General features: G+C 30.9%; 1 protein-coding gene across 1 annotated transcript; it reads right to left on the reverse strand.

Moving 5' to 3' along the window:
- Positions 1-411: 411 nt before the first annotated feature.
- On the reverse strand, positions 412-4,431 carry LOC102588606 (acetolactate synthase 1, chloroplastic-like). Its single transcript, XM_006356659.2, has 3 exons — positions 3,786-4,431; positions 1,687-2,079; positions 412-1,597 (listed from the first exon to the last, which is right to left on the reverse strand). Exons 1-3 carry the CDS (start codon positions 4,312-4,314, stop codon positions 549-551), a joined length of 1,971 nt encoding a protein of 656 aa, XP_006356721.1. The 5' UTR covers positions 4,315-4,431; the 3' UTR covers positions 412-548.
- Between the last annotated feature and the right edge of the window lie 8,648 nt (positions 4,432-13,079).

Raw genomic sequence — 13,079 nt, forward strand, 5'->3', positions numbered from 1 at the left:
GCAATTAACACTCTTTGTAAATGTCGCTAAAGACTATATCGACATTGAATCCAATGTCAATTTACTAATGCTGATAAAAACTTTAACACTCTTTGTTAATGTGTATATTTATTGCCGCTAAAAGTTATTTATGTTTTATTGAGTGTCTCGTGAAGTATTAATTGTCTGGGCTGAGGAACTAAAATGGGCATAGAACAGAATGTTGAAGGTAAATTCAGCAAAACAGAGATCTTCAGAATGCTTTTAGCAGGATGTATCTACCAGTTATGGTTTAAAAGGAATCAAAGAATCTTCCAGGGTAATGCTTGTCGATGGGATGTTTTTACAGATAACTAAAATTATTACTATACCAATTGAAGACAAGACGATTACGTAAAGCTTCAAGAAAAAATATAGTAACTACAATTCATAGTACAACAGGAAAGCGTACTAACATCATTTTTTTAAATTGATCATTAATTAGTCTGTGCGTCTCTCTTATTAATACTGTATCCCCTGTTCTTCGAATACAATTCTTATTGTCAAATTATAATTTGGTAGGCGAAATATCAGTAGGAACATCTCCCATCGCCCTCCGTGATAACATCCTTAAAAGCCCCATCACTGGGAATCATAGGCAAAACATGCTCCTGATGAGACACAATCACATCCAACAAGTAAGGCCCAGGAGTATCTAACATCTTTCGTATAGCATCTCTAACATCATTATTATTAATCACTCGGGCAGCAGGTATATCACAAGCCTCCGCGAATTTCAACATGTTAGGGAAAATCCGTGCCTTGTTAGAAGGATTTCCGAGATAAGAATCTGCTCTATTCGCCTTATAGAACCTATCCTCCCACTGTGTCGCCATTCCCAAATGTTGATTATTTAAAATCATCATCTTAACAGGAAGATTCTCGACTCTAACTGTTGCTAACTCTTGCACATTCATCATGAAACTACCATCCCCATCGATGTCCACAACAATTGCATCTGGTCTTGCTATTGCTGCTCCTATTGCAGCAGGTAATCCAAACCCCATCGCTCCGAATCCACCAGATGTCAAACACTGCATTGGATTTTTGTACTTATAGTATTGAGCAGACCACATTTGGTGTTGCCCTACACCACTTGTTATAATAGCATTTCCATTAGTTAACTCATCAAGGACTTCAATTGCATATTGTGGAGGAATAGATCCACCATAAAACTTGTATTTCAAAGGATACTTCAATTTTTGCTCTGTTAACTCTTTCCTCCAAGGCGAGAAATTCAGCTTCAACGCGTTTCTTGTATTTTCCCTCTCCATTAATATCAAATTCAACCCCTGTAACGCCAGCTTAATATCAGTACAAATAGATACATGAGGCTTCTTGTTTTTCCCAATCTCTTTGGAGTCGATATCAATGTGAACAATTTTTGCTCTGCTTGCAAATGTTTCTAATTTACCCGTGACACGATCATCAAACCTCACTCCAAATGCTAGAAGCAAATCACTACTATCCACCGCGTAATTTGAATAAACAGTACCATGCATCCCTAGCATTTGAAGCGAAAGCTCATCCCCTGTTGGAAACGCTCCTAGTCCCATCAAAGTACTCGCCACAGGAATACCTGTGTGCACAGGTTAGAAAAAAGACAGTTATCTTAGGCCCCCAAATTTCTACTGGCAATCAGAATATATCAAATATCGATATACATACCTGTGAGCTGAACAAAACGTCTTAACTCATTGCTGGATTGTACGCACCCTCCACCAACATACAAAACAGGCTTCTTTGACTCGGAAAATAATCTAACAATTTGTTCCAATAGCGTCTTTTTTGGTGGTAACGGGAGTCTAGACATATAACCTGGCAACTTCATGGGCTGATCCCAATTAGGAATATCCATTTGTTGTTGAACATCTTTAGGAACATCAATTAAAACCGGTCCAGGTCGTCCTGATAGAGCTAGGAAAAACGCCTCTCGGACAATCCTGGGAATATCGTGAACGTCCATGACTAGATAATTATGCTTGGTAATTGATCTAGTTACCTCAATAATTGGAATTTCTTGAAATGCGTCTGTTCCAATCATTCTACGAGGAACTTGACCTGTAATATACAGTAACAACTCAAGATTAGCAGTACTAGCACCAAATTAAACAAGTGTCTTACTTCAAAATTTTGGTCATGACTAAACAAATTTTATCAGTGAACTACTCTTTTTCCCTGGATCATTTTTACTTGTTCACTATATTAAAAATATATTTTTATTTATCACTTTTAGGCTTTAGCACATCAAAGATAAACAAATTTTTTTCATGTTTTACTTTCGGCGTTAATCACTTATTCTCCATTTTTTTCCTCAAAATTAAATATTAAATATCAATTACTATGAATATTATGATAAAATAGTCATGTCATTCATGTTTTTAAAGGGCGTGAACAGTCAAGGGAGCCGTCGATATGGGCTAGGCCCAGCCCAACCCGTGGGCTAAGATCATTTTCTTGTAGGCTGTACCCAAGATATTTAGTTTTTCTTCTTACACACAGAAGGTTTTTGCTCTCGTGTTGCGGGCGTGGGCTAAGATCATTTTCTTGTAGGCTGTACCCAAGATATTTAGTTTTTCTTCTTACACACAGAAGGTTTTTGCTCTCGTGTTGCGGGCGTGGGCTAAGATCATTTTCTTGTAGGCTGTACCCAAGATATTTGCATAGTAACAACATGTAATATTGTTTTGTAGATATTTATGATAATATTTTAAAATTATTATTTGAATTAAAAATTTACCAAAAAAAATAGATTCAGATTAGTTTTTTTTGGCTGATTTGGCACAGCCCGTACCTAATTTAGTAATGAGTTGGAATTGATTTTTTTTTGGCCACCAAAATAATTAGTGGTGGCAAATGGGCGGGTTGGGTCAAATATGGGCGGGTTGAAAATGGGTCAATATAAACGAGGTAATAATTCAACCTGCTCATATTTGATATGGGTAAAAATGGATTGGATAACAAATGGATTGGGTAAAATACTAGTTTACCCATATTTTATCCATATGTTCATGAGTAAATAGTACTCTACTTAAGAATTCAACATGGAGAAAATATTTTAGTCTTTTTTTAGATGAAAAGTGTTGAAAATGCTTCATTTAGTTTTATTGTATCATAAAAGTAAAAAAAAATCCTAAACTTTTCAATATAAAATAAATTTATGTAATAACAAGGGGAACATATTTTTCATTTCAAAATAAATGAATATTTGCATTTTAGGACTAAAACATGCTTAATGCACTTTAAGCAATGTCAATACTAATACATGATTTGCTTATTTTACACTATTATTTATTATCCAATATAAAAATAAACAAATAAAAAATATAATTATAATTAACAAAAGAAATGTACATTTAAAATATATATTTTTGGTGGATCAAAGACTTCACCTTTTCAATTATAGAGAAAAAATAATTAGTTTTATAGAAGAACATAAAAAGAAAGAGAAGTTACAATTTTTTTGGTGATATCATGAATTTTGAGTGAATAAAAGTTAGAAGTTAATCCATTTGGCTAATCCATATTTTACTCATAGTTTATCCATGTAAAAATCATTCACCCAACCTATTAAAATATAAACAAATTGAACGGATTACCAAAATATGGCTCATTTTGTCAGCACTAGTCTAGCTTGACCCATCAAATTCCAAAACTCATTAAGGTTTCCAAAATAAACTTTACTGGACTAACTCATATTGACAGCTATAACAATATTAAATGGAATAAATAGAAGAGGACGGAACAGTATTGATGAGTTGAGCTACCTGTAATAGCAACAATTGGAATACTATCAGCCATAGCATCAGCAAGACCACTAATAAGATTAGTAGCTCCAGGGCCAGAGGTAGCCATACAAACACCAGGGAACCCGGTGGCGCGTGCATAACCTTCAGCCGCGAAAACGCCACCCTGTTCATGACGTGGCAATATATTCCTTATGGTTGGAGAACGGGTAAGAGCCTGGTGAATTTCCAGAGTAGTACCGCCTGGATAAGCAAATACATTGTTAACGCCTTCACGCTCAAGGGCTTCAACCAAGATGTCACATCCTTTTCGGGGTTCATCGGGGAGGAATCGAGAAGTGAATGTCGTCTCCATTAATGGTACTGGAGCACCATTTGGGGTTGTGGAAACGTCGATGGTGATGGTAAGAGATTTATGAGGAATAATTGTTGGAGTGTGTGGAAAAGGAAAGAAGGTTCTGGAAAGAAGCTTAGAGGAATAATAAGAAGATGATGTAAAAGGATTGTTGAGGAAAGTGGAAGAGGAAGGATTTGGAGAAGATGCCGCCATTGTTGAGATGGATCAGATAAATGCATGCACTAGTAAGAACAATAAGTAATTAAGTACGTTCTCAAGTTTTGTTTCAAAATAATTGGTGTTATTTTAAGTAACAATAATAAAAACAAACATTGTATAAGAAATTAGTAGTAAGTTTTTAAGAAGAATAGTCAAGCTAAAACCATCACTAATTTTGAAGCATATATATATATATATATATATGAACAAGGATAGGGATGGCTATGGGGCGTGACAGATGTGGGGTTGGGTGTGGGTTTAAGACTATGCAGGGTGGGCCGGATTGAAGTGGGTTTTCTTAAAATAATGTGGAGCGGGGTGCTTGTATAGATTTTAAGCGGGTTCAAACTTAATTTTAACTTTTTACATGTTATAAGAGTGATGGAACATTATTTATTAATATAATTTCTTTAAAGCTATTAAAATATTGAAGATATTAAATGAAAATGGTTCAATAAAAAATAATACAATTTCTTACATGTTTTTCAATTTACCTCTAAAAATAATTTTTTAAGTCATTATCTATTAAATTCATACAACTTAATAAAAAATGAATTTTATTTTTAGTATCAAACTTAACTAGAAAAAGAAAATACTAAAAAAATTATAGGGAGCGAGTCTATGCGGGGCGGGTTGAAAATGAAAAAAATTGTTGTGGGAGCTAGTCATTGACATTGAAAATGATGTGGAGGGTTGTTGTGACACCTCCGGTGTAGTATGTCGTCTCTGCCTAGTCATGGAAGATCACGAGAACTCTGAATGAGCCATTTGGGATATTGCTGTTAAGTGTTGATCATGGAAATTTTTTTGGTTGTGGTTCTGTTCAAGTTATAATATGGTAGATACAGATAAATATGAACATTAAAAGGTATAATTTACAGCTCTTTTAGCAGTTGTCCTAGGATGAATATGCTTACTAAAATGCTTTCTGGTTTCTCCAAGATTAATAGTAACTGGTTAATGCCTTTGTGTTTGTCAATTTTTTGTTAAGTTGAGTGACTCAAGACAATAGCATGATTGACCAATCCATGATGTTGGAGGCTTCATGTTTCGACCTTTACCTTATAATGGCCTCATAAAAAGAGTTGTATCACAATAGCATCTTTATTTCCTCTGACTTCTGCTAAACAAGAATTTATATAGGTTAAGAATTGATTCTCATGATTGCCAATAGTATAAGAAAGACCAATTTATGAAATTGTTGTGGGGAACTACATTTGCTGAATTGATATTAGCTCATAACAGAACAATCCAATGAATATGCAAATGAATATCATGTTAGACTATTTTTAACTTGCTTTTAGTTTACACTTGTTGCAATGAATAACTGAGGACTATGAACTCTCTTGTCATTTTGTGAGAAATAATAGCAAAGCAATCAATATTAGTGACATCGGATTCCAATCAACTTATTTGTTCTGATTTATTTCTAGCATTTTACATCCACGCATTAATGTATCACTCATTCATTATATTACCACAAATTGTCATATCATATCTTTTATACTTTATTACTCACAAAGAACTACAAAAGGTGGGCTTCTAATAGGAGAGGCCACAGTAATATTTGAGACTGGTAGAGGGTGCAATGATACACCTGGTATATGGACAAAAGAGCAAGTAGAGGCTTGGAATTGTTAAATGAAGTTCATGCCAAAGGAGGAATTTTCTTTCCCAAATTTGGCATGCGGTAGAGTTTCCAGCAAAGGTAATTACTAACTTTTCTACAATGATTTTAGACATTCTATCAAAGTCATATTTGGTGCTTTTGAGTGAAATATATGTATCACTAAATGTAACTTTTGTGCAATTTAATTAATTAGAGTTGTTTTTTTAGATGATCACTCAATTGATTTGCTTTTTTATGAGAAGGAACTATTGAGTTGGTTTTGCTGCACTATCATTGATACATATAGTTTCAAAGGAAGGTGATCTATTTGATATTGAAATATTACAGGAAAAAACTACCAAGCTCTCAATCTGACATTGATCAATATGAAGCATACTACCAAGATGCTGGGGGAGAAAGAAGAGAAGAGTATACGGTCTTGGATCTGAAGCAAAAACTTACTACGGGAAGAATCTTTGTAAAGCAAATGATTCTCTTAAGAATATTTGATAGATTGCTTTTGATGTTTTGCACCGAATGTATGCGATTTGAATTTTGCTATCTACAGATTTTGAACCCTCTAAATATTATTTAATATGATTGTTTGTTATTTTAGAGGTACTTAGTAATTGTTATTTAATTTATTTCAACAATGTATATTTAAAATAAATAAATGAAATGATTTTAAAAGAAAAAATTTAGCAACAAATTTAATGACGATTTGGTTGTTGCTACAAAAAAATGTTGGCGACGGATTAGCAACGAAACATTTAAGTGGAAAATGTGCTGGCTCAAATTTTGTGACGGATTAGTGACAGAAATTTCGTCGCAAATTTATTTTAAATGATGAAATTAATTATGAAATTAGCAACATATAAGTATAACGACGGACCAGTCCGTCACTAACAAGTGGCGAAGGAAATCGTTCATCTCTAATATGTCGCTAAACTTGCGATGGAACTCATTTTTTCCTCGCTAAGAGATTATTAACGAGTGAAATAGTAACAGCCAACAATCCGTTGCAAATTCGTCGCTAATCTGATTTAGTGACGGAATAACATAGATTAGTGATGGATTTCGTCAGTCGCTAAATGCTGATTTTTTTGTAGTAAACGAATTAAATTTTTTACAGGTTAAGCTCAATCCACCCCGCCTCGCCCCACACCGGCCATTGTCATCCCTAACAAGGATATATGGCATAGGGGTTCAAATCCATCCACCGGGGCACCGAATGCAAATTATGAACAAGAATGCTTACTGCACTATATGGCATGATTTGTAAAAAGTTCTAAGAAATGATATTTTTAGTTAATAGTGAATAGGTTCACGTGTGAACTAATATGAGTTATGGTGCGGTGGTGGAGCTGGTTCAACCTTAATCAGAGATTTCAAATTTGAGTTGATATGTGTATAGAGAAAATTACGTTGGGAGCACCATCCCAAATAGGCTCTACAATCTGAGATTTAAATTTAATCAGAGCTTTAATATGAACATCAAATACTTAAAAATAAGTTCACGTACGTGTTCCACATTTCTTTAAGTTGATCCGCCCCTATAAATGAGTATATAATTTTAAATACATAACATATATAATTGCTTGATGTTTTTTGAGTCATAAACCAAAAATCAAATGATAAGGATGGAATAATAGTCTATTAATGTCCTCTAAAATTAATTTTTTTCAATTTAATATGAATTTTTAAAGATATTTGAATTGACACGTATAATGATGATATATATTAATGTATTTTAGATATGAATAACGTGGGATCCAACTCCTCTCCATTTCTCTTCTCTCCATTTTCTCCTAGTTCTAGCTTGGATTGGAGACACAACACATGTCATAGTTTAGAATTAATGGTTGAGATCTAATTGATTAAAGTAAAATCCTAACCATAGTTATTTACTTCCATATATTTGCTTCTTAAATATTTTTGCAATCCAACAATCCTAGATTTACATTATATTTTTCCTAAATATATTTAAAAGAATTTCTTTTCTTAATTACTTGAGTAATTTTTTGTTGATTTTTACTTTTTTCCCTAAAGTTTGCCATTTCTCAAATAATATTTACCAAATTAAAAATTAAAAATTGTGACCTAACGTTTTTCTTTCTTTCTAATTTTAGGAGTAAAATAAATTGTCACTCAACTTTAAATTCTCTCTTACTCCCTAAATGGAGTCCATATTGCTCTATATACATTGTAGCTCTTAATACTCTATTAGAATAATAAAAACGTTTTAACTTTATTATAAATTTTTTCGAAAAAGTAAAAAAAAATTGTAAAAGTTTTATATATGTATGGAGGGCATTAAAGAATTTTTTTAAATATATTTAGGAAAAATATAATGGATTGCAAAAATATTTAAGAAGTAAATAACTATGGTTATGACTTTACTTTAATCAATTAGATCTCAAACATTAATTTTTAACTATGACATGTGTCTCCAATTCAAGCTAGAACTTGGGGAAAATGGAGAGGACCCGGATCCAAATGGAGAGGACCCGGATCCAATATCGTGTTACTAGATTATGCATGTATATATTACTCTATTCCAATAAGATACATCGTTATCTAAGAAATATATCATTTTATATAATATAATAAAATTAATGATAATAATAATAACCTCTGTATATTTTGTGTAGATATTGAAAAGGATATTCTACCTCATATGATTAATTCATTTAAATAGAAAAGAAAGTTTATTTATCATATGAGATCAAATTAAAGTTTTGTTTGGACATGTAATTTGAACTTTTAAGTTATATATTTGCTCATAAATAAAAATCAAACAAGTTATGAAAATTTCAAAATTGCTCCAATTCTTTATATAATCTTACCAAATAAGCAAAAGTTTATAACAAAAGTATAATCCACTATCACAAAGTTATTCTAAAAATCTACAATATTTACTGATGAAATTTTAATTCGAACAAAAAAGTAAAGTTGAACATAATTGTACTATTCTTTAATAAAATTAAACATGGTCAATATCATCAATAACCACATCATCATGTTTATATTTCGTGAATATTTTATCACTCCTTTAATATTAGCGCAAAAAGTATGTAGATATAAAATAATGTTGTTTTTTTTTTTTTTTATGAAATATAAAATTGTGAATCAATTTTAATATTTTAAATTATGAAATAAAATCACTTGTCCAAACGCCAACTTAATTACACGACAGAAACAAAAATAAAATTATCACATCATGGTGGCATCTATTGAAAAGGATATTCTACCTTATGTTATTAAAACAACAGGAATTAAAAAAAAACTATTACATCAGCACCTAGACAAAGCTCATACGAATAACTTAGAAACGAGAAAAAAACAAAAATGAATATAATAATCAAGAATTAACACTTTAATTTAGAATTGTCCACATATATAAATTATAAATTATAGTTCATGATACATGAGTTGAGTCTCTTTTAAAGACGAGCAACACGAAGACATGCCACAAATATGTTAGGCCTAATCTATTGGTGGCCCCTAAAGTTGGCACTAACTTTTAATTTGACATCTCAACTAGATTTTGTTCATTTTAGACACATCATGTCATATTTTGGTGCGTCATTTTGACACTTTTTTTATAATCAGCCAAATATGTAAGGCCTGTGTAACACACTCGTCAATGACGTGTCAAAAGGACGAATTAAACAAAGACATGTGACATATATATTGAAAATAATTTTTAAATAATGAATTTTGAGTTTTTAAAAAAAAGGCCAATGACTCAATGACACGTGGCAATTTTTATCCAAATAATTTTTTAAAAAAAATTAACCACTTACAAGCCCATCCTATGTTGTCTTCTCCACCACTCCCCAACCCTGATCCTCAACCCCTCCCCCACCAGATTGTCTTCTCCACAGTCCACAACCCCTACCCCTCCCACACTCAATGCATCTTCTCCACCACCTCCCACCCCCCAACCCCCAACCTCTCCCCCAATCCAGATTGTCTTTCTCCAATATACTTTCATAGTAATTTAACTATTTGAAAAGAATTATTTTCCAAAAGCACAATATCTTTACAAAAACTGATTCGTCTTACTTATAACTTCAAATAAAATCAAATTATTCAAATCTAAACAAAGAGTTCCCTAAAAGAATTTCCTAGATTTTCTTTTTAAAAAATATATTTTTTAACTATTTGAAAAGAATTATTTTCCAAAAGCACAATATCTTTACAAAAACTGATTCGTCTTACTTATAACTTCAAATAAAATCAAATTATTCAAATCTAAACAAAGAGTTCCCTAAAAGAATTTCCTAGATTTTCTTTTTAAAAAATATATTTTGATTTTTTTCAAAACATTTCAAGGAGGAAGAATGGCAACAAAATAAGAAAAGTTGTTTAAGCTTGAAATCTCTTGGTGTTGTAGCACTATTAGATCTATTTCTCCATGGAAGGAGTTTAAGTTTTGAAAAATGATGGCTAAAATGAGGAAGAAGAAGAAAAAAATAAAAATAAAAATAGGTTAAATATAAGCTCTCTACGCTCTGGTAAGGAGTGTATCACACTCACTATGTCATGTCAACAAAAAGTGTCAAAATGACACAGCGAGACATCACATGAGGTGTCTAAAATGAACAAAGTCTAGTTGAAGTGTCTAAGTGAAAATTAGTGTCAACTTTAGGGAGCCACCTATAGGTTAGACCTAAAAGAAAACAAGAAACACAATTGAAAATTTTGTGCAATGAATCATGACTTTTCATTTTGTGTTATAATATTGATTTTTGGACTTTAAATTTTTGCATATTGTATTATTATATAAGAAATAGGGAAAAGGGTCAAAAATGTCCTCCGTTTATAGTTTGACTAAAAAATGTTTTTACCATCAATATTTTAGCTCAAAAATACCCTTAAACTATACGAAAGGAACAAAAATGCCCCCCTTTTGTAGTTTGGTCCAAAAATGCCCTTATCGTCAATACTTTGGTCCCAAAATGCCTTTATTGTTATTTAATGGGTCAAAAATGCTCATTTTTCAAATAAATATATTATTGTTTTCTTTTTAACACACTTTTTCTAATAGTATTTTTTTAAAATAAGCAAATGTTTATCCTACTTCAATTTAGAAAAAAAAAAATGAAAATATTTCTTATTTCATTATCATTATTTTTTATCGTTATATAAATATAAATTAATGATGAATATACTATAATCTTATATATATGACATATATTATTTGTCGAAAGGGTAAATGAAATTATTCTGTTTTAATTGATAAAATGAGATTAAAAAGAAAAAAATATTTCCTATATTTTTATTTGTTAAAGTGATTTTAGAAGAAAGAAAACAAGAATAGTGTTCTTTAATAGTATTTTAATTAGAAAGAAGATGTGTTTGAAAAGAAAAAATATATATTTATTAGGAAAAGGGCATTTTTGACCCATTTTGTAACAAATTTAAACGAATTTAAACAACGTCAAAAAAAGTTTCCCTTTTGGTTTGATAATTAATTTTGTTGCCCTTTTGAAATTTTTGAAAAATTTTGTTGCCCTTTTGGTTCCGGACTCCAATATAAAAGGTGAAATAAAATAATCTCATAAAATATCTCAACCGGCAACTTATAAGATATTCTTGTCTATCTCCATCCTGCCAACTAAACCACCCCAGGACCTATAAAAGTTGAATTATATATAACTTCTTTAATGGAAGATGATTTTGTACGATTATTTAATATAGAACTTCTTTCATTTATGAAATTGCACAAAATATATTGATGTTATTGTTTCGTCGGAAGGTTATAATTGTCTTGGGTTCCATATCAAGTCGGACTTAAACAAATTAACCCCCACACCTCTCTGATATATGCCTAAGTGGATTGACATACATTTGTCATATTAAAGCAAAACTAGATATAGTGTATAGAGGTAGAGTCAGAGTTTGAAGTTTATGAGTTCAAAAATTTTAACTCTTTTAAGTTAATGGGCACTAAATTAATAATTTATACATATGAAATAATTTTTTAAAGATAAATATAATATTTGAACCGATATTATTGGATTCGATCGAACCCGTGATAGTGTCGATGCAACATTACCATCACCTACTCAAACGCATGGATTTCCATATCATCATGTCTTGTTTTTGGAATATATTGATTAAATCAATTATATATATCAAAAGAAGATCAAACACCCCACTACGTCCCAAGATTTTCACGCAAATTAAAGTTGATAATGAATTAAACAAAAGAATGTATGTTTGTGATAATAAAAAACTCGGGAGCAGAGAAATGGCTTCTAACGCAATGCGGTGTCATTTTGGAGGGTGGCCAAAGACAATGATTTAATATTTATTTTTTTTAAAAAGTATATTGTGAAAAGGTAACATATTATAATTATTTGTACATATCGATGATAAATAGATTAATATAATTGCTATAAAAAAATAAGGAAGATAAACACAATTTCATAATCTACAAGAAAGATCTGCGTGATATACATTGTATGATTAAATATATATTTATATACATAAATCAGTACTCGTTAAGTTAAACTAATAAATTGTTGGGCATAAAATAGAATATATTATTAAGTATATAAACCCCTTATAAGGATTAATTTAGAATGGGTCACACTATGTATGCGCTACAATATATACATTCATGTCATTTGTATACATAACTGAAGATGATTTTATTGGCATCAATTCTTAGTAATAATATGTGTCCTTCGTGTGTGTATATATACTAGACATTGGAGCCCGTGCTAGCACAGCCCCAATATGTATCATTTTTTGTTTCAATTTATGTGACAAAGACAAAATTAAAGAGTTAATCAAACTTTAATATTAATTTAAAATAGTTTAAATTTTTAATTATTGTTAACTATGGTAAAAAATTTTTTATGTCTTTTAACATTCTAAATTGCTAATTATTGTTGTATGATTTGTAATATCTTTTACGCAATTTTCAAATAATAAAGGTTATTTCTTCTTTCTCAATTTATGTGGTACTAATAAAATTTCGACATTCAATCAATTTTTTTTGTCTTTAAAATATTCTATTGTTAATTACTGTAAATTATTGTACTTTCTAAGTAATTTTCAAATAATATATATTATTTCATTTGTCCAATTTATGTGTCACCGATAAAATTTGAAGAGTTAATCAGATCTTTTACAT

This window comes from Solanum tuberosum, unplaced genomic scaffold, assembly GCF_000226075.1.
Source record: "Solanum tuberosum cultivar DM 1-3 516 R44 unplaced genomic scaffold, SolTub_3.0 scf00227, whole genome shotgun sequence".
NCBI classification, from domain to species: domain Eukaryota; kingdom Viridiplantae; phylum Streptophyta; class Magnoliopsida; order Solanales; family Solanaceae; genus Solanum; species Solanum tuberosum.

Bases quoted from the DNA above. Each gene is read 5' to 3' on its own strand.
- LOC102588606 (XM_006356659.2), bottom strand. From the start codon at position 4,314: ATGGCGGCATCTTCTCCAAATCCTTCCTCTTCCACTTTCCTCAACAAT. The intron at 2,080-3,785 runs GTAGCTCAACTC...TGTATATTACAG, and splicing joins TCCAATTGTTGCTATTACAG to GTCAAGTTCCTCGTAGAATG. The intron at 1,598-1,686 runs GTATGTATATCG...CTGTGCACACAG, and splicing joins ACGTTTTGTTCAGCTCACAG to GTATTCCTGTGGCGAGTACT.